General features: G+C 47.1%; 1 protein-coding gene across 3 annotated transcripts in view; it reads right to left on the bottom strand.

Annotated features, from left to right (window-relative positions):
* The window catches only part of PLXNA4 (plexin A4), a 458075-nt gene that overhangs the window by 384815 nt on the left and 50698 nt on the right, over nt 1–22562 (bottom strand). Inside the window, exons 3-4 of one of the 3 annotated variants that reach the window (XM_039699487.1) lie at nt 22088–22270; nt 14947–15072 (exon numbers count right to left, since the gene is read on the bottom strand). In XM_039699487.1, the coding sequence (XP_039555421.1) occupies nt 14986–15072; nt 22088–22270 (270 nt within the window). In that variant the 3' untranslated portion in view covers nt 14947–14985. Of the gene's footprint in view, nt 1–14946; nt 15073–19672; nt 19784–22087; nt 22271–22562 lie in introns of those variants that run through there. The other 2 variants (XM_039699486.1, XM_039699488.1) reach the window with 2 other exon arrangements.

Here is a 22562-nt window from a genome sequence, read left to right as displayed (position 1 = left end):
CCTGCGGAATTCATCCCAGCTCTTTGGCAGGCTGGGGAGAATGATAATCCTTGGGTTTGGGGGGCTTTTTTTAAAGGGAATTGCTGAAAGATGAGGCCTCTGCTCAGCACTTGTGAGACTTCAGCTGGAGAACCACATCTCTGGAGTCCTCAGGACATGGACCTCAGAGAGGATCCAGAGGAGGCCATGGAGATGCTCCAAGGGCTGGAGCCCCTCTGCTGTGTCCAGCCTGGAGAAGAGCAGGCTCCAGGGAGACCTCAGAGCCCCTTCCAGGGCCTAAAGGAAGATTTTAGGAAAGAGGAAAAATAACTTTTCACACAGGCAGGTGGGTGAGGCCCTGGCACAGGTTGCCCAGAGAAGCTGTGGCTGCCCCTGGATCCCTGGAGCTGTTCAAGGCCAGGTTGGACAGGGCTTGGAGCAATCTGGGATAGTGGAAGGTGACCCTGCCATGGCAGGGATTGGAATTGGATGGTCTTTAAGGTCCCTTCCAACCTAAATTATTCCATAGCTCCATAATCCTAACCTGGCTCTATAAATTATTTAACTCCTTTGCACCCCCAGCCAAGGGAATGGATTCAGCATTTCCTGCCTTTGACAAATTGCTGAGAAACCCAAGGAGGAAGGTACATTCAAAACTCGATTTGTGTTTTTTCCAGGCCACCCTCAGACCCACCTGCTCCCAGCAGCCGTGGCAACCACTGACCAAGCTACAAATCAGGGAAGGGAGAGTGTGAATTTTGCAGCTTCCAGCTTCTCATGTGCCCCCTGCCCGGCCCATCCTGAACATGCCAGCAAGGTTCAGCATTGCTCCCATTTGAAATCAAGTCTCCCCATGTAATTTAAAAATACCCCACTCTCATGCCAACAATAACTCTGCCACGCCACACTGGCTCTGTATTTATAGCCATGATTTCTCCTGCTCCCATTTGAAATCAAGTCTCCCCATGTAATTTAAAAATACCCCACTCTCATGCCAACAATAACTCTCTGCCACGCCACACTTGCTCTGTATTTATAGCCATGATTTCTCTATGCCACACTCCCCTGCATTGCCCCCAACAGCACATCCAGTCCCATAAAAAGGGATTTTGCTGTTTTAACCAGTGATGACTCTCATTTCTGGCCAGGAGGGAGCTCCAGCCCCAAAACCACACATCCACATCAGCACTGAATTTCCCCACGCTTGCTCCTCAAGCAGCAAAGACAAGGCAAAGCCTCCCGAGGGTAAACACAAAGCTACAACCACTTCCATTTCAGCCATAATTGAAAATCAATAGGATTGGTAGTTGGAATGTTCATGTGCTTAAAGCAGAGGTCTGCGAGCCAGGAGGAGTCAGCAGCAGGAGTGATTTCTTCTCCCAGCCACGACCATAGGGACAGATATTTTTTATCTGTGTTTTTTTATCTGTATTTTTTATCTGTATTTTTTAGTTCTCTCAGCTTGTGATCCAGCACCAGTAAAATGGAGATAATCCAGTGTTGGGATGGAATGCACCAGAGCTTCAAAAGTGCTGAGGCAGGGAGGTGCTGGGACACGCTCACAGAGGAGTTATTTTTAAATATATTGCAGCGAGAGGCAGCGAGGGATGCCGAGCCTCCCTCCTTGTATTTTTTTAGGACCATCAAAGAAAACTCTGCATCAGCAATCCCTGCTCCACCTGACTGATGCCAAGGAGCAGGAGTGCCAGGACACCCCAACTGAGCTCAGCATCCCAGTGCTGCCTTAGGTGGAATCACAGATAAAATATCCTAATTTGGAAGGGGCCCACAGGGATCATCCAGTCCAGTCCAGTTCCTGGCCCCAAAAAGGACCAGACAAAATATCCCATCCTGTGCCTGAGAGCAGGCCCTGCACTACCCAAACATTCCTGGAGCTCTGGCAGCCTTGGGGCCCAAAGATCCTCTGAATGAAGAACCTTTTCATGATATCCAGCCCAAACCTTCCTATCACAGAGGCAGCCCATCCTTGCTATCAAAATAATGGACTTTTTAAAATTCCCTGACCTCTGACACCTGGAGCCCCAGGAATGGCACTGCCTCTTTATGGATATTGCCAGCAGGCTCTTGAAAGAAGGGATTCATTTCACTAAGAGGGTGAAAGACCGTCATGGAGGTGAAGGAAGGTGTAATTACTGATTTATCCTAAGTCAGGATCTGTGACAGGAGGAGAGGATAAAGGTGCCACCAGCTACATTGTCTTTTAAATCAATCAATCAAAAATCAATCTCTTTCCCTGCTCAGCTGCAGAGAATTCCACTACACTGCTCCACATCACCCATCAAGGAGAACAGGTTTTTAACCAAAACAATACTCCAGTGGGAGCAGAACTGTCCTTTGCTGCAACATGACACATTGTCCCTCTGCCTCGGTGTCCTGGATTGTAAAATAAACCTGGAGCTGCAGAGGAAAACTGCAGCCTTGTGCAGGATCCCTGCTCCAGCAGAAGCACAGCTGGCACTGCAGGAGGGCTGAGCCCCCATGGGATGGGACTGTGCCACCCCCCTGACCCACAGGGCTCAGCTCCTGCTCTCACTCTGCCTGTGGTTTATTCTCTTTTTTTGTACTGTTGCATTTATATTTTTACTTTTCTTAGTAAAGAACTGTTATTCCTATTCCCATATCTTTGCCTGAGAGCCCCTTAATTTCAAAATTATAATAATTCAGAGGGAGGGGGTTTATATTTTCCATTTCTGTGGAGGCTCCTGCCTTCCTCAGCAGACACCTGACTTTTCAAACTAAGACCCACAGGAACTGCTGTCCTGCTAGGAGCCCTTTCATAAAGCAGCAGGGACAATACCTCATTTCTTTACCAATTCCAAGCAGCACAACTTCTGTGGCACTCAGAGTTCCTGCCTGAGTTGCTTCACATCTGTCCTCCAGCTCCCAAGCTCCTGCCCAGGCCCAAACTTCTGCCAGCCACGATCAGGAGCACAAACCTTGTGCTCCCAGGCACGGGCAGCCTCGGTGGAAATTCTCCTTTTTCCCAGCACAGCTCGGAGGTGTCATTAAGAATCCAATCAATGTGACGTCACGGGTGTAATTGAATTATGTGTATGCTCAGCAGACCCTTTTCCACTTGGTATCCCCATTGGCTAATGCTGAATTATGATGGATCATACACAGGGATATATGAAACATGCATGAATAACCCAAGCATGCATTTTTAATGATACGATCCTGATAACTTCCCGCTCCTAACAAAATCAAAATGAATTAAACACAAGTAGCTGTCAGTGGCATTAAAGAAAAAAAAAAAGGAAAGAAACCCTCATCATTTAAATGGCAACACGAAATGTTCCCTGAATTACAGGGTGACTGGGACCATTTTTTGTAATGATTCCAATTAACATATCTGTCTATATTTAAAGTTTCCAGGGCAAGAAGAAAGAGCAGCTTGGGTGATATTCTGGGTAGGGAAAGAAAGGTGAGAATAATGGATGGCTGGGAGTGAATAGGGCTGAAATGAATGGGGTAATTCAGATGAATGGTGTGACAATGGCTGGATAATCCCCCAGAAGAGCACGTCCCCAGATATAGGACAGAGCTTGCAGGCTTGTGACATTCATTAAAATAAAATAAGGGTGAAACCTGCAAACCCAACAGTCAGAAATTATCCAAGTCAGGCAGAGGCCACTGGACTCCAGGGGTCTGCCCTGAGACTCTGCAGTGGCTGAGTTAATGGGAGCATCCCAGAGGAATGGTCTGACTGCAGTGGCTTTGCTTTGGGGCACAGGGGATTTCTTGAGGTCACTTCCATACCTGTATTCCCTGTTGTAATTGTATTCCTGATATAATCAGGATGAAAGAAGAGGCTATCACTTGCAGGAATGCTCTGGCATCTCGGATTTGCATTTTGAACTGTGACTGAGCTCTTCCAGCTTCAACCAAGAACAACCTTGTCCATCCCTGGACATGTCCAAGGCCAGGCTGGATGAGTCTTGGAGCACCTGGGACAGCTGGAGATGTCCCTGCCCACAGCAGGGGATTGGAACTGGGTGATTTTAACCAAACCAACCAAAACCACTCCACAACTCCATGGCAAGGAGGCAGCACAGCCCCAGGTCTGTGTGCCTGCATCTGTCACAGCCATCCAGATAATCTTTTACCTTCCACCACAGCAATTTATCAATATCAATTACCTAACAAGCTCTCATGAGCACTCTGCCCTGGGTTGTAGCTCCAACTACCTGGGGTAACACCGTTCTGATTTCTGAATCCCTGGAAAAAATGGGCAGCAGCTCTGCCAAAAAAAAAAAAAAAAAAAAAAAATTAAAAATCCAGTTTTTAAAGGTAAGTCCTCAGGAACTTCTGGACTTCTAAAGATTTTGAGTCATAAAGAAGAAAAATTTGTTCCCACTCTGCAGATCAGGAGTTTCTGTGTGTTCAGTGAAAATCAGACATTTCTGTCTGGTTGCAGATTTAGGATAAAGCAGTGTCACAGACCTTGTTCCTAATTGCAGACTGGCTGGACACGGTGGCAGAGGATGGAGCTGCCAGAGATCCCAGGATCTGTCTCATAACAAGCTCATTAGCTCCAACATCAGCCCCCCTGTTCCTCAAAAACTGACCCAGGGCCCTCTCAGGACTTGTGCTGGAGCAGCAAATCTCTTGAAAATCTCCTGTGGAGGGGAAGTCAATACCCTTCATAACAGATGAGTGTCCTTTGCAATGAATAGTGAGTTAAATAAATAAATGGCAGATGTTTATCTCCTCTGAGTGCGTCTGCCATGCCTTCCTTGCCTTTTAATAAGAATTTGACACACCAAGCACCACCAGCACATCCTGAAGATGTTGGGACCAAGGGTAAAACACAATTTAGGGTGGAAATAGGGTCAGGGAAAACCCCCTATTCCCTGAGTGCAGCAGAATAACTTAAGGACAACTCCTGTGATTAAGGGAATAATTCTGCTGTCAGCCCAGGGACCTTGAGGTTTAATCCTGTTTTGTAGCCTGGTGCAAGCCCAGAGTTTCTGCTGTGATGTCCCCCATGGAGTCACCCCTGCAGCATGTCAAGAAGGGAATTTTGGAGCTGTTTATACAGAAAATAGGCAGATTTCTCCAAGATATATCCACAAATGTTGCTTTGAATGCCACTGACTGTACACACAAGGACATCCTGGCTAGGAGGGGATGTGAATCACTCTCAAAATTAAATATCTGCCTCTTTTCCAGGTAAATCCACTTTAGCTCAGAGCCTGAATGGTTTTGCTCCCTCTGCAAGTCAGAGACAGTCCCACTTCCACACCTCTCAGCAGAGCTGGGAGGATAAATACATTTATTGATTTGATCTGCTGGGCAGCCAAATCCTATAGCTTGAGAATCAGTGGCAGCTTTAGCAGCATCCACAACACCCAACAGATACAACCATGGTTTGGCTGGAGCACCAAAACTTCATTTCTCTTAAAAAGAAACAGTAGATTTTTTTTTATTATTTTTTTTTTTAGGGAGCTGGTATTTATCAGGAGAGGAGGACTGGGAAAAGACACCTTGATTTCTAACAATCCACACATTCTGAAATGTCAGCATTTCTGATGCAGCAAGAGCTCAGTGCTCAAAGTCACATCCAAGTTTCCTGAGTTGGCTTTTGAGTTTGTGTTTGAGAGTGGAAGCACCATCCTTTGAAGGGATCATTGGTGACCAGAGCTGGGAACTGTTCTTCACAGATAAATCATCCCTTAAAAAAGCATTCTTGACTTACACCAAAAAACCTCAATTTTAGGTGGGTTTTTTCTACTTTCTTTTTTATACCAACTTCTCTGTTGTATGTAAATACTAAATCATGGCATAATTTAGAGACTGGGTTTTTTTCAGTTTAAATAGAATCAGTTCATCTTCTATGAAGAAAAACCTGATTGAAAAAAATCCTTCAGCTTTGTTAAATTTCAAAACTAAAACTCACTTAATAAAAATCTGTTCAGAGATGGCACATCACTGGGAGATATCTAAATGCAGACAGCAGATTTTTAACTGTTCCAGGGAAACCTTCCTGTTGAGCAGAACGAGGGCCATGGGGTTAAAACACAGTCATCATAACATTTATTGCTTCATTTTTGTGAAGTCATTAACCACAGGAGGACCCCAGATGTGCCACAGCTCTGGCAGCTGGAGTGAAATTCAATCCCCACATCAGAACCTAATTTATGACCAACCTGTTGGGAGGGGGCAAGGAAACCAGGGATACTCAGGGAGCTGGGGAAAGCCTTGTGTTGACAGAGCTCAGCCCAAGCCCTTGCACAAACACACATGGGAGGAACCCCCACTCCCACCAGGGAATTTTTGCACATGGAAATTTCTGCATCTGAAAGCAGCTGAACCCCAACACCACCCAGTTTTGAACTCCAGGTTCAGCAGCCTGGGAAGCATCAGGATGAAATCAAATAGTGGCAGTGCTCAGGACAGGCTCATTGCAAGTGACAGCCCATTCCCCTGTGGAACTCGGGCAGGAGCAGAGCAGGGATGGGGAGAGGAGAGAGATTTGCCCGAGGTCGTGCTGCAATCAGCAACAGAGCCAGGAATAGATCAAGGTTTCCTGCTCTGCCATGATGTCACACTGGGCTTTTTCTGACCATTCCTCATGCTCTCCACATCACCCCCAACCCAAGCTGGCCTTTCCCATCCGCTCCTTCTATGGAATTTGCTCCTCTCCACACCTACCCCTGTCAGGGTCTGCTCCAGTTACTTGTGCCCTTTCCATTGCAAGTTCCTGGGTGTCAGGGCCTCCTGCAAGTGCCATCATGCACCTGAAAGTATCTTCATTTCATCTTTGCATGCCTAAATACTTCCTCTCTTCTTGAATCCACCCCATCCTGCTAATTTGAGTCTCCAAATCACGTGGAAGTACTTTGGCCATTCCAAAATATCCTCAAATGTGCCGTGGCACCCAAAGCATCCCATGGTGCTGCTGCTGATGCCTTCAGAAGGCTGAGGTAGAGCAGAGGCTGGGCAGAGTTAATAAATAAAGCAGGGATTGATTGAAAAGATCTCCTCCATGGATGCACCTTGGGCAGCACCAGAGCCCAGCCAGGGCTGCTCCCAAGATGACCCCAAATGGTCCCAAAATGCACGAGCGCTGCCGGGGTCTCTCCCTGGGCTCAGCTCTGCTCCATGTGCACATTGCAGTTCAGTGTCCAACCCCAGCTGCAGCCCCTGCACGCCCATCCTTGTTTTTCTCTCTGCAGCCCACGGGGTTTGTGCTCCTGGGCTGAGATTGGGATCATTTGTCCTTGGTGCCCAGCTCAACAGGAATTGTTTTGTCTCCCTGCTCTGTGCAAAGAGCTTCCCATCCCATAATATGAAGCTCAGACCCACACACTAAAGCAGCTCAGAATGTGAAAAGTATAAAAGTTGAAACCTGAGGCATCAGGGCAGCAAACCTCACCTGTGACTGTCAGATTGTGATCCCAAGGAGATCCCAGCCTCCTCAGCCACTCCCAACTCCCTGAACTCACTGGCAGTGCCCCTGGTCACTGCAGGTGCCATAAATCCTGCAGGCTTCCTTTCCCTTTTAAGCAAGACTAAAGGCTTTTCCCTCAGTTTTTAGCAGTTTAGGGAGAGTTTGTGATGGCATCAAAAGGAATCCATGGATTGGGGGGTGCTGATGTGCCAGGTCTGATCCAGCCCCATTTCCCCCCTAAACCACCTGAGTTGAAGTTGCAGCCCAGTGTCCCTACTCTCAAGCCACCTCCTCTATACTCTTTGCCATCTCCAGGTGCCTGGCACAGGTCAGAGACCCTGACCTTCACAGAAGAGGCTAAATTCTACCTGCAGTAGAATGAAGAAAATATGAAGGACCAAAAGAAATGGCCCCATGTGAACATGTTAATCAAATTTCCAGCAGGAAAATCCTGCATAAAATAACCCTGCACTGAGCTTTTCTATTATCATAATGTTGGAGCACCTCACGACCACAACCTGTTGATGAGACCATTATCAAAGCAGAGAAACACCATTACTGCCACTTACAGCCAGGGAACAGAGAAATAAGGGATGTTCACATCTGAACAAGTTGTCCTTAGCTCTCCTAAGCTCTAACAGAGAGAAAAAGAACCTTTTTGGACATCATTCACCTGTCCTGCTTAAGGCAGTTTCATTCTCTTGCAGAACGAGATGAGTTGTGTGCTGAAAGGTCTGATTTCTCTCCTTGGAGTGGGAAGGAAGTTGGCAGAACTTCCAGGGAATGGAGATTTCCCCTTTAATGAGCTGAAACCCCACTCTCCAAAAGCTAGGTCCATAAAAGCCGGCAGCAAAGCAGGAAGTGAGTTCAGGATTCTTATATTTTAGTCTGATCAAACTGTAAATGGACATCAAAGGTGAACAGAGCCAAAGGGTCACCCCAGGAGTAAAAAATTGTGGGGGCTTAAAGGAAGCTCCTTACAGGAAAGGAACAAAAGGGGATGGAGGAGGGAAACTGGAATATCCTAAAAAGCAAGTTAAAAGGACATTCAGGCAAGGTGATTAGTGGAAGAAAGGGGATGATAGATGAGAGAACAGCAGAGCTGGGGGTCACACTGCTCATAAAACACTGCAGATGTGAGGATGATCCAGAAGGAGCACACACTGACTGCCCCACTGAATGTATATGGGAAAAACCTTGCTAAGGCACCACCCCCAGTCCAGATATTGTAAAGGGGGAACTCAGCCCTGCCCCAAACATCATCTTCCCACCCCACTCTTCATCTTAATGACTGCAGGATAAACAGGGAGAGCAGACAGACAAGCCTGAGATCATCCAGAGATCAACCATGGAACACAACTGGGAGCAGATCCCACCACAGCCTGAAACCATGAGAGGAAACTTTGGGGGAGTTTGGCTCCAATTCCAAATTTTGCAACTTATTTTTATTTTAAAAATAAAGTAGATTTGGGAGCCAGGTGACAAGGCTGACCTGGAGGGAGGAGCTGCAAGGTGGCCACCAGCACCTTTCCATCAGGAGAGTGAAAACAACAAAAAGCAAGAGCCCAGCTCTGCGAGCAATCAGAGGGCAGTTAATGAAATCACCTGCTACAGAGAATTGACAAAACATAGAAAATAAGTCACTGCAGAGGCTGCCAGAGCATCCCTGGCATGGACAAGGGGATATATTTAGTGCCAGTGATCTCATCTTTCCTAGCAGTGAGGAGAAGGGCAGCACTGCCATGGCAATGTCAGGGAGGGCTTGCAGAGGGAAGAGCCTGAGATTTCCTTAACAGGGAAGGAAGCAGCACAGAGGCTCCACCACAGGGCAGGGGCTGCAAAACCAGCAAGGTGAAAACCCCAGGAGGACAAAAAAAAAAGCCACATAATATCAAAACTGGTTAACAAAAAATAGCAGAATCTATGTAATGACTTTGGGGGTATTCAGCTCCTGTTGCCACATCCCAGCCTGGGACTGCTCAGAGCTTTTCTGGAGGGGTTGAGTTCAGATCCCCCTTGCCAGCTACCCTGGTTCAAGCTAAAGATTAATCCTTTTTTAACAGAAAGGCAGAAAACACCTTGATGAACAGCCCTGCACCTGTACTTCCACCCATTGTGCTGACAATTTGTTAAAGCAGAGCATTGGAATATTAATTACAACAGATCTTCCTCACTGCCAATCCCCTAAGAAGAACCAGATTCCTCTAAAAACTGAGAGGTTGCCTTAAAAATCATGAATTAAAAATCACTGCTCAGCTTTAGCTTGCTATTATAGTAACTATCAGTGTCAGGATCTGTTTGGGACTGTATTTATTTTATATTTACCTGCATCCCTTCAGCCCCCTCCCCTCAAAACAAGAATATCCAATTTGTGTGCCCCAAAGCCAAAGCCACATTTTACATCTCTACAAGAACAGATGTAATACACCAGGGCAGTCCTGCACTGCTCACCATCTTAAAATATATTCTTTTCCTGCTCTATTATGATAATTTATTTCACTACTGGGGCTCCCAGGTGAGTTCAATCCTCCAGCTTCCAAGCAGACAAAAATGCTAACCCGGCAGAAGAAGTTTAACAAAGAGACTAAAGGCAGCAGTCTCATAAGATCTCCCACCTCTCCACATACTGCAGACTAAGACAGACGTGCAAGGAAAACAGAGACATACAAATTTGCAAACATTTTCTTTTTTTTTCCCCCCTCTCTCTCCATTAATAGAAAAATTAGCTAAAAAATTCAGAATTTAGGTGGGATTTGGGGAATTAATTTACATCATCACTGGGAGAGAAGGGGCTTGAAAGCATCAAAACATTTTGACTTTTGCTTCTCATGGTAGAAATATCTGTGAGAAGAGAACTAATTAAATAAAAAAGAAAGGAGGGAAAGGGAGGGGAGGAGGTCAAATAACCATAAGTGGTTGTTTCGTAGACCATACAACTTTCACAGCTTGTTGGTTGCATTGAAAAAGAGGGGAGGGAGAAGCAATCAGTTTTGATTTGGCACGGGGCTGCGTTTGGGCTGGGTTTATTTATTTCTTGTAAAATATTGCTCCGTTCTGTAAGAAAACAACAAAATGAGTTATTCTCATTGTGAGATACACTCCAACCTAACAGGATGCCAGGGTCCCATCTCTTCCCAAACACAGTGCTGTCTGAAGGGCAGGAGAAGTGTCCTTGTCACTCAGGTTCTCTCTCTGTCCTCAACACCTTCCCTTGGACCCCGAGGAGATCAATCAGCAGCACAGGAAACCCGAGAGAAACCCACAGAAATCTGTGAGCAGTGGGGGGAAGAGATCAAAGAGCCTGTGGTGTGTGAAAGCACATCCACCCCAGCAGATATCACAAGCCATAAACTCCCCCTGGTAAGCCAGCCCTGATCAGCCACATGACAAACACAGGGAGATTTGCACAGTGCCAGTGGTGGTGTTTAATTAGATTTCATCAGGAGGGGTCGTGAAAAATTCATATGGTGAGGCCTCTCTGCCAGTCTCGGTGATAACCTTTTTCCTCTGACATCACTGGAATTTATTGCCAGCTTCAGTTTAAAAATAAATAATAAAATTACGAGAAGTCAGGAGGATGACTCCAGAGCTCATCCATGAGGATCTCAGCACAGCTGGCAGGAGAGGCAGAGGTTTGCACTGCCAGGATGCCACAGATCGAGTGTGCTGGGGTCCTCTACCACATCAGCTGCAAAAACAATCCTCAGCAAAGCTTCCCAAAGCCACCAGAACCCCCCAGGAGTCGCTGCTTTGTTATCCAGAGTGACCCAGCCCTGTGAATCACCAGCAGAACACGTTCAGCACGACAGAGTGCAACCAGAGCTGAAACCCACAGAGGACTTGCTCCCAACTTTCCACTCCAGACTTGGCTTCTCTTGGCACCCCCTGGGGTCCCAAACCATCTCTCTTTAGGGCCTTGGAGTGTTCCACTGGATTCCAGCACACACTTCCAGGCTGGCTGCTCCAAGGGGGATCCCAGCTTGGTGTCTGCTGGGTGAACAGCTCTCAGGGGTGATGTTCCATGGATTTAGGGGATCTCCACAAGCACAGTTCTGCCATCTCTAGCCAAGTATGGACACCAACCCAGCTGGTAAACCTTTTTTTTGAGAGGGTTTTGAATTCAAGTGTCACTCCAGCTCTTTGTAATTCAATGCCTCTTTTAGTTTAGAGGAGGAAAGACCATCCTTGGTGCTATAATAACATTGGCCAGGATGAAGAAATCCAAGAAATTTGAGTCAAATCATCAGAAAAAAGCCATTGACATCAACCACCAGGTTACAGTCAGGTCTATAGGCTCAGCTGCTGCTGTCACAGCCAGGAAGATTATTTTGGGTCACCCTGGTCACAGCATCCCAGGGGGACTTGGCAAATCTCACCTTTGATGAACTGCCCTGGTCTAGCCTTCAGTCCATATTTCTACACCCCTCACACTGCAATCAAAGCCTTCCTAATTCCAAAAAGGGCCAGGAACCTGCAGCTCTTCCATATGGTTTCATTTAGGAGAGGTGAGAGGCCACCACCAAGGCTTGGGAGGTTAAAGGAAAAAAACCCAAAGCAAAACAAAAAGACAAGTGTCAGAACAAGCAGGAACAGATCCCTGAGTCCCACAGAGCAACACACATCTTCACTCCCACAGACACCAGATGGGCTGGGGCCTCCAAAAACCAGCACAACTCCTCACACACCAGTCCAGCAACCAGCAGGTTTTTTCCTCCAAAAACCAGTACATTTCCTCACATACCAGTCCAACAACCAGCAATGCTTGTCTGCAAAAACCAGCACAGCTCCTCACACACCACACCAGCAACCAGCAGGTTTTTTTGCCTCCAAAAACCAGCACAGCTCCTCACACACCAGTCCAACCACCAGCAATCAATCCATCAAAGCCTGAGCTCTCTCCAGCCATTCTGCCACCACAGAATGGGCCATGACAGAGCCAAAGAGTCATTAAACCAAAATGAAAGAAGCACGAGGGGAAGGGCTCAAGTTGGAAAGGAGCAAGGGGGATTTTATTTTGTTTTATACCTGTTTTTATTTCTCAAGCCCCACCAGCAGCATTCTCAACTCCTGGATGTGCTGGTGGCACTGAAGTTCTCTCACAGGGGTTCACAACTTCTGCACTGACCAGGAGTGTGGGCAGGGCAGAGTGGAGAGAGATCTTCAAACCATCCCCAGCCCAACATTGCTTACCCTAACAAAGGGAGGCACATTCCTTTTTGCCTTCTAATTAAAACCTGGCTCCTAAATCAAACCTCTGGTTCCTACATTTCCTTGTCATTTGAGGGAAAAGATCTTTTTCCAAGGCTCCCTCCTGCAAGCTGTGGTCCCTTCTCCAGCTCCAACACAACTAATTACACTGCTTTTGTTTGCTGTGAACTCACCCTGCCTTTGCCAGGCCAGGAGTTGGACTCTGATCACCACCACAAATGCCTAATTATGGGTCACAAACCAAAGAAAGCCTCCCCGAGCTTGAATATCAGCAGAAAGGAGGAGAAAATTGCTGTTAAATGCACATTCCCCTGTATTTCCTCAGGGGTATCCCACAGCTGCTCTCAAATTAGAGGGTTCTAGAGGTGGGCTGGGGGAGCTGCTTAAGGCAAATTGTTTTCATAGTGCAATAGTCAGAGAACAAAACCTGCAAGGCACGCGTTCACTTAAGAGGTTTTTTTTCATTCATACACATATTTGCACAAAATATATTTCAGAATTAGGCATCTGTGGGTATTCTGTTTTCAGCCCCTCCAGCCCTGCTCTGCTGCCTGCACAGCAGGGATTTCTAGCACCTGGGAGAAGAGCTAAAGGTGTCAGCCCAGACTGCAGCAGCTACCTGCAGGAAAGGGCCCAGCTGAGACTCAACAAAGCAGAGTCAACGTAAAGAGTGAAGAGTGGGGACACAAAATTTCTGTGCAAAACATTCCCCACAGGCACGACGGGATCCTGTAAAGAGCTTCAGAGAACCACAGAATATTCTCAGTTGGAATGGACCCACAAGGACCATTCAGTCCTGCTCAAGACACTCTAAAATCCCACCCTGTGCATCCCTGAGAGCATTGTCCAAATGCTCCTGGAGCTCTGGCAGCCTTGGGAATGTGCTCATTACCTGGGGAGTCTGTTCAGTGCCCTACCACCCTCTTGGGGAAGAGCCTTTCCTTGATCTGCAACCTAAACCTTCCCTGACACAGCTCCAGATGCTCCTTTAGGTCCTGTCCCTGGTCACAGAGAGAGGAAATCAGTCTCTGTCCTTCAGGAGGAAGCTGCAGACTGCAGTGAGGCCTCCCTCAGACTTCTCTCCATGCTGAGCAAACCAAATGACCTCAGACACTCCTCAAATGGCTTTTCCCCATCTTCATTGACCTCCTTGGGACACTGATGGCTTTATAATCATCTTTGTTATACCATGGCATCCAAAATTGTATACAGGACTCAGAATAGGAGCAAGGCAGAACAACCCTCAACCACCCAGCAAAGCTGTTCCTGATGCCCTCCAGGATGTGGTTGGTCCATATTCCACTTGCCACTGAGCAGGAGGTGAGGGGCTGGGAACACAAACCCTGAGAGGAACCCCTGAGGGAGCTGGGGGGGCTCCCCTGGAGAAAAGGAGACTCAGGGCTGCCCCCAGCACTGCACTGCTCCTGAAAGGGGCCTGTGCTCAGCTGGGCTGGGCTCTGCCTCCAGCAGCACTGACACAGCCACAGCACAGCCCCGAGCTGGGCCGAGGGAAATTCAGGCTGGAGAGCAGGAAAAAGCTTTTCCAGCAGGGGGATAGAGCTCTGGGATGGCTGCCCGGGGAGGGGGTGCAGGCACCATCCCTGGGGGTGTTTGAGCAGCCTGGATGTGGCACTGGGGGCCAGGCTCTGCCTGAGCTGTTGGGACTCCATGGGCTGGAAGGTCTCTCCCAACCCAGCCATTCTGGGAATTCTGTGAATCTGAATCTCACTGCCAAGGCTTACATCCCCAACAGTGCCCTGCTCCTCTCCTCTGTCCATCCCTTGCTAAGGACAGGAGCTGTCCCACCATGCTGTCTGCATTCTCCTGCCAGCAGCTGAGGCTGAGATCAGACATCTGGCCAAAGGCAGAGGGAGGAGCTGATTTTGGGCACAGATAACAGCAGCAGGACTGCGAGGGGGACGGAGTGGAGGACAGTGAAAAGGAGAGATGGATGCACAGCACCTTATCAGGGACTTGGTCTTCTTTCAACTGGCTGCCTGATAACATATGGAGCTTAATCAAATATGCAAATGATGTCCTATCTAGAGACAAGGGAAACAGAGAAATAAACCCAGAGACCATGCATGAAAACAAGCTGATAAAATAAGGGAGTGGGGAGAAGGTTTCCTCTTTTTGATAAAATTATTTCAAAAGATTAAATTAAAGCAAAACTAATTAGGAGAACCGCACTTAAGCTGACTTCCCTTAAGAAGGGTCAGCAGGCAAGAGGCATTCAAATCAAAGGCAGATGCAAGAGGCACTTCAAGGGCTCCCTGAAAAGTCATTATCCCAGTCAAAAAGGAAGGGGATAGAGAGGAGGAAGACACCACAAGAGCCTTTTTGGCTGGGCATCCATCCGGGAATTCGCTGGAGTGTATGGAGAGCTAAATAGCCTCTCTGCCACCCTGCAGAGCAGAACGAGCAGGTGAAGACCAAAGCTGACCACCTGATGTCCCATCCGCAGCATTTCCCTGAGAACAAAGGGACAAAGAGAAGAAAATGGACCTGAGGGACATGGGAATGGATTTGCTTTTCCTTGTATCCTACCCCTGCACAATTTCCATCATGCTGCTGTGCCAGGCTCCGCAGCCTGACACCCCACAGAGCTGCTGACACCATGCAGAACATCACTGCCACCACCACAGGGCAGGTGACACAGCCAGCTGTCCCCCAGGAGGCTGCAGGACCCATGGATTCCAGCAGGACATTGTTACCTGTCTCCTCCTGTTGGCTTTTGTCATTAACATGCCCCTGCCTGCTCAATGCACATCCTCGGCCCTCCGAGGGGAAACCCAGCCCTGCAAAGCTGTCAAATGCAGGCTGCATTTAAAGGAAGGGTTTGAAGAGATGAAGGCACAGCCTGCTGCCTTCCCTGCTGCAGAGTACTCACTGGAACCTGCTTTTTCTCCTGGAGCTGGGAGTAAAAACACACAGTGAAGAACTGCTGGTGTAGAATCTGGAGGCATTAGACAGTTATTTGCAAATCTCACTGCATGATCACAAGATTCCATCTCTGACAAGACTCTGAGTCACAGCTAAACCAGAATATCCAAAAAGAAATAAAAGAGCAGCACTCAACACATGTAGGAAAAGCACCCAGTGAAAGCACAGCTCAGCCAAACCCTGCACACCAGCACAGAGATTGCTGAGTAGTCAGAAAGCAGAGAGGGGTACTCAAAGGAGAGACGTGGAAAACTAATTGCTCTCTGCCAAAAAGCAGGCTCCAGTTCTTCCCAGGAACAGCAGCCTTCATGTCACAGGGAAAAAAAATAAAGGAGTTTTCCTACTGCAGTTAGACACTGCAACAAGCTGCAGTGTGAGACACGGCCAAGTTGTAGCTGGAAGTCCCAGAGCAATGGAAATGAGGGATGTGAGAGGCAAAGCAGCCACCTGCAGTGATGGAACCCTTGGTGGGTGTTTCAGACAAGTCCTGGCTGCACCAGTTCAGCAGCAGAGCCCCTCTGGTGTGGGTTTAGGGCAGAGGAGGGATCACAGGGTAACCCAAGCTGGAAGGGACCTCACAGGGTCTCTAACCCAGCCTCCTGTTCAAAGCAGGTTCTGCTGTGAGATCAGACCAGGTTGTTCTGTCCCTTCTGGCCTTGAAATTCTCCAAGAACAGGAACTGCTTCTTCAAGGTCCTCATGGACAAAAAGCTTTTCCTTATGTCCAATTGGAAATTTCTCATGCCAACTTATGCCTGCTGTTCCACAACCTCTCCTCACTCACCAACATGAAGAATCTGTCTCCAGCTCCTCAAAAACCTCCCTCTTGGCATGGGAATGCTGTAACCTGGTCCCCTCCACATTATCTCATCTCCAGCCTGAATAAGCTCATTTCTCTCTTCCCCTCCTCTCAGGGCAGGTTCTCCAGCTTCTGACTAAACTCTTGACCCTTTCCTGAGCTTGTTCTGGTTGTCATTAAAGCTTTTGTTCCGAGTAGCCCAAACCTGGGTGCAGTATCTGGAGGTGGCCTGGTAATTGAGCCCAAGGTGATCACCCTCCCTCCATCTACTAGCAGCACCCCTATTTGCATACCCTGCATCTTTGATTTCACCCATGGGAACAGAATCCATTCGTGTTTAGGTGATTCGTGTTTTGAGGACCTTATGATCACTGACAATGGTTATTACAAGACCCAGGACAAACTGTGCCACTGCCCAATGTCCACATTGATTCCCACCACAAGTACCAAGTGCCGAGTTCACCACATCTACCAAAACCACAACTTTGAGTGCTTCAGCCAGAAAAATTAACTAATTTCCAGGCATCTAAGCTGGCAACAACCTCTCAAAGAGGGGCTGCACATCAAGGTAGAGCACAGACAAGTGCAAACATCAAATTCTGACAGGAACCAGAACCACTCCATCACAAGTCAGTGAAGCACCTGGACTCCTGCTGGCTCAGGAAGCTGTGAGGAGAGGCCTGGGTGAACCAGCCCCTCTTGCACAAACCATCTTCCCAGCAGGAGACAGAGCCTCTCCAGCGTGTTTTCAGAGCAGTCAAGTCCACCTGCCAAACAGCTGGTGGAAAAAAATAAAATTCAAAAGATCCCCAAGTCTTTAAAGGCAGCAGAGAGAAGGAGAAGGGAATGGAGTTTCCCTGCTGGCATTCACACAGAGCTGTCAGCTGCAGAATTCCCTCCAGGGAGTATCAAAACCGAGCAGGGCTGCTTGTGTTTTGTGTATTCAGAAACCCCCTGGCCTGGAGGAGCAGTGGGGATCTCGGGTACCACCAGACTGACATTCCAAGCATGGCAATCCCAGAGCTGCCACCTCCTGGGATGGGAGGTAAATCCCAACGCCCTGGCTGGAACTGGGACACCAATTCCATGGGCAGGGACACCTTCTACTCCATCAGGTTGCTGCAAGCCCCATCCAACTTGGCCTTGAACACTTACATTCACAACGTAGCACTTCCTCAACACCACTGTGAGAGGGGCCAAAACGAGAACTGCAAATCCCAGCTCTCAGATTTTAAATTCTCCCTGTGGTGTCTCTGGATCCAAGGAAAGCAAGGTCCCAAGGGCTCAGGGTTATCCAGAGGATGGATAACCCATGGAACTGGGCAATATTGAGGATGTTCTCCTAAAAAGAGTTGATACCTGGTGAGAACTGCTGGCCAGATTTCAGAGCTTTTGGATCCAAATGAAAACCTTCACCCCACACGACATTCCACATCTAAAAACCCTTCAAAGACCACAAACTGATTGGATATGATGAAAAATTAAATACAGCCCACGGAGTGAAAGTGTTGTTTTTTAAGTTAAAGTTCTCTCTCTGCAAGGAATTCAGCACAGAAAAGGCTTTGAGTGAAATATTTGGATGGAATAAAGAGAAACCAAACAATTTCTTACAGGGAAGTTTCAAATAAAGGAAAATTTCTACTACTCCATTATCAAATAAACATTTCAAAATAGACCAGAGCTGTTTTTTTTTGTGAGAAATGCAATTCCTGGGGCTGCTCCCAGGCTGACATTTTTGTAAGCTCAATTCTCCCTTTACACCTGCACCTCCACACAGAATTATTGCAAGTAAGTTGTATTTCTTTGACTGCAAACGATCTGTACAGGAGCAATGACCCATAAATCAAATGCCTGGGGAAGGAATACAAGGAATGTGGAATACTGCTATGCTCCCTTAGTGATGCCAGGTGTTAGTGGCACCAGGAAAAAAATCCAAACCAAGCCCATGGATACATCCCTGCTTTTCTACTGCCACTGAAGGGTTGACTGTGAATGAGAGAGTGAGCAAAGGAAAAACAAAAAGCCAGGGAATTTTGGCACCTGGCTGTTTCACAGCAAAGTGGTTTGTAGGCAGAACATCCCCAGGAATAACTCCTGTGCCGTTTGCAGGGAGACAACCCAGACATTTGTCAGACTCAAGTTTCTTTTTGCATCTCCTGAAAGAAATCACTAAAAATTCCCAGGGTTGCCAACTGCATTTCAGCCACGGGTTTTGCCTGAAGCATTCCCCAGGGTGCAGAGGGGTTTGCAGCCAAGGAAGCCCATCAGGATCCCTGGATTGCACTAAACTGTGGGAACACTCTCCACCAAAGTGGTACAGACACGTGGAACAGCCAGCACAGGAGGAAATCAGACACTTGGTTCTAACCAAAGCATAGCAAGATTAAATATTTCTCATTAAATAATGCCACAAGTGGTCAGGAGCTGGTTTTCCATCCCACCTGATCTGTTGGATTAAGCTAAGGTGATCACACACCTCACAGCACTTAATGCATTCATTTTCTCCAGCACTCTTTCAGCAGGGAAAATATTCCCTGGAGAGAAAATGAAATGTGGAGACACACCAGAAGTTAATGTCAGAGCAAAGGAGTGAACTTCTCCCTGGGCCACCCTTCTCCGTCCTCAAGAAGCCACAAACCCCCATGAAACCTTTAATGCAAGGACAGTGCTTTTATGTGTTAGATATGGACAGAATTTTTCCTTTTCCACAGCTCTTCATTTTTATCCTATTTATTCCTTCATTCTGCAGGGCCATGGACAAGGCAGCAGAATTGGAGGGAATATTTCTCCAGCACATTATTCTGTGCCTTCCTGCTGGACTGCACAGGGAGCTTTGTGAATGAGCAGGGGTTGCAAAATGTATTTTGCCTGGGGCAGTGAAATAGCTGGGGCCAAGCGTGTCATTCGGTTTCACTCACACTTTCCCTACCCTATCTCTATCTTGGTTTTTCCTTTTCTTTCCCTCTTTGTTGTCTTGGTTACATGGGCAGATTCCTGATACTCTGCTAGGATTCATTTTAATGATATGTTCCTGTAAAGCACAATATTTTCCTTCAGTTGTGTGTGCCACTGGATAAATTCCTTTGACACATGTGACATTTGTATATCAACTAACAGATATTGCTTTATGACTGTGGGTATTTTGCAGAGCATTCATGGATCGCATAAATCAAAATCTGATACACAGTCTGCCACTTTCATACATTAAAAAAAAAAAAAAAACACACAGAGAGGAAAATACTGAAACTGCAGGGAAAAAAAGCAGCAAAGTTTCTCCAAAACCATCTTCTAATGACTTGCAGCGAGTCTTCCAAGCACAGAGTAAATCCTGCTATCTTGGGGATAATCTCAGAACTCCTCTTTCATGCCATCCAAAATATTCCACTGCAGCTTGACCGAGGAGCTGCACTGCACCAGGAGAAGCAGCAGAGTGTGACACGCCTGGTAGGACCCAACAGCACAAAAAAAAAAGAAAGAAATCCCAGCTCCTGGGATTTGTCCAGGAGTTTCACCTAATCCTACAAGGCTTTCTCCAATTTACCAGTGTTTTTGAGCAGAAAACAAACTTGGTGCTGAAATAATGGATTATGCTGGAGCTGCAATCCTAATGCAGCATTTTCCTGACAGCACCTGGCTGACGAGCCAGGGTGGAAAACAAAGCATCCAAAGGTCCATGGCAGGGGTTAAGGAGCACCAAGGGAAAATCCTGAGTGCCAAACCAGCCACAGGAGGTGACAGGTTGCTGTCCCAGGGTCAGACACCCTCAGGAGCACTGGAGGGGGACAATGTGAGGAGGATAGTCAGGGATTGCAGAAGACACAGCAAGGATTGGGGTGGACCTAAAGGTTCCCAAGAATCTGGATCAACTGGTCCAAAAGAATCACACGTGGCTAGGGGAGCCCCATTTTGCTTTGTGTTCTGCCTTTCTGGGGGAAATTCATTCACCTGAGCAAATCTCAGCCCAATGCTCCAGCCCTGCTCACCCAAAGTGAGAACTACCACAAGCAGAATATTCAGCATGCTAGGAAAAAGGGAATAAAATGAACCTTTCTCAAATTACATCAGCCACTTCTGCTCTCCTCTCCTCATTCTTTACCCTATAAGGCTGTCCCTGCTCCCTACCACACTCCATAAAGCACAGAAAGCTTTCTCTCCTATTTTCCCCTATTAAAAAGGAATCAGATCTTGGACTCTGCAGTGCGACCTGCAAAGGCAAAGACAGAGCTGTGGCTGAGTTTTCTTCTCCTGAAGCCAAAAAAAACCCCAACCAAAAGCTTGTGAGTGCAGGGAGAACAGTCATTAAGAGTTTAGGTCTTTTTGATATTTACCATTCAAATCTCAGCTCCAGTTCCCTCCCTCCAAGAGACTGGCTGGAAAACTGAACAGTTTATTATGATATCACACATGACAGGGAAGCAAAAGCTAATTAGCCAGGGGAGGAGATTATTTTTATTATGACCATTTTAAAAACAATTTGGCTTCTTTTTCACATGCCTGAATGAAAAAAAAAAAAACTACCATATTTTTCTTTTCAAAAGCATGAGAAGCCTTTCCTCTGCTTCGAGCAAAGCCAGAGACATTTGCCAGTGGGCAGGATCCCATTCCTCCCTCAGCATGGGGGAAATGCCATCTGAATTTACAACCCAGATTTGCTTTTCAAGTGAAGAAACAGGTAGAAGAACAAAACCAGAAATTCCAGACTATTCCTAAGCATCCATGAACAAACAACTCCCTTCACTCCCCACAAGCCACAGTGGGGCACCTTTTCACAGCATTTTATTTGCCCCAACTTGGAAGTCTTTGCTTGCAAAAGGGACTTAAAGAGGAAACAACATCCTAAAACATCACCAGGCTCTGCCCAACCTCCCTTTCCAGCTTCTCCCCCAACTCCATGGCCATGGCCAAGCCACCATTTCCTTGCACAGGCAATGTTCTACAACACTCCTGGGCTGAACATTCAGACCAACATTGTCAGACTGGCACAGAGGAGCTGAAATGGAGCCAGTGCCCATCATTAGCTCACTTCCAACAACTCCTCTTTCCTTGGGAAAGCCACAGGTGGAGGATTCCATCTCCCCAGCCTCTCTGAGGGCTTCACAAGGCAAACCCCAGCCACGCAACGAGCACATTTCCAGTGAGAATCCCCAGAGAGGAACACAAACACACTCTTGATTCTGTTTGTGGGGCATCAGCCATAAACATAAAGCTCATTATGGCTCAGGACACAGCTTTCCTTTGATGCAAACCCTCTTCCTCCAGCACAAACCCCCAGCCTGACGCCAACAGGGCGGCCGCCGATCTCGTGCTGGGCTCGTGGTGAAATCACAGCCCGGTCACACTGCTCTGAAGAAAGATCTCCAGGGCATGAATCCTGTTTGCCAAACTTCAGCCCCAATCAGTTTTTCTCCAGCATGCACAGACATCCTATGATCAATGACTCAATTAGAGATGGTCTGAGCACCGAAAATTTTGTTGAATGCAAATTACATCACGTCCATCTGCGACTGTGGTTTGACTTCTGAAGCATTAATTTCCTGATGAATAACCATTTGGAAGGAGGATTTTATCCGTTCTCAGATCATCTTTATCCCTTGAGGGCGAAACACAGTTTTTTTTGCCAACCAAACCATTTTTTATCTTCAAAATAGGAGCACCTTAGGACAAAGACTGTGCTCATGCTCAATGCAACACTTAAATCACCATAAAAATATGAAAATCTGAGTTAGAGGACCACGTAGGCCTTACCTTTTTGAGCTTCCCACTCTTGGTGCCCACAAAAGCCAGGGAGTGGTTCTTGTAGACGTAGGCAATCACCGAGGTCATCCTGTCCCCATCCTCGGTGAAAATGGGGAGCCCTCGCACCATGGATGATACTCCCAAGGGGGCATTCATATCCAGGCCACAGAAATTGTCATCAATTGTTAACAGCTGCAAAGGAAGAAAGAAGAAGGGGGTAAACAGCTGAAGTCACCAGTTTTTTAGCCATTTGGGAAGTATCCATCCATTGCGTAACGTGCCTGTAATTTATGCAGGCTGACAAAAATCAAGGAGGAATGGAGAAAGAGGTGGAAAAAAAAGAAAAATGAAAACTCTCTGAAGTTACACAATGAGTTACAGCCAGAAGGAGAACTGGAAAGTTGGTTCTCTTGAATGACAGCCCAGCAGGATACATTACATTAAGCCTTTTTCCTACTGCTGTACCAGTCAGTTTTACCAGTCA

Source organism: Passer montanus, unplaced genomic scaffold (genome assembly GCF_014805655.1).
Source record: "Passer montanus isolate IOZ18808 unplaced genomic scaffold, ASM1480565v1 scaffold135, whole genome shotgun sequence".
In the NCBI taxonomy this organism is placed as follows: Eukaryota; Metazoa; Chordata; class Aves; order Passeriformes; family Passeridae; genus Passer; species Passer montanus.
This window is presented reverse-complemented; position numbering and strand designations above follow the sequence as displayed.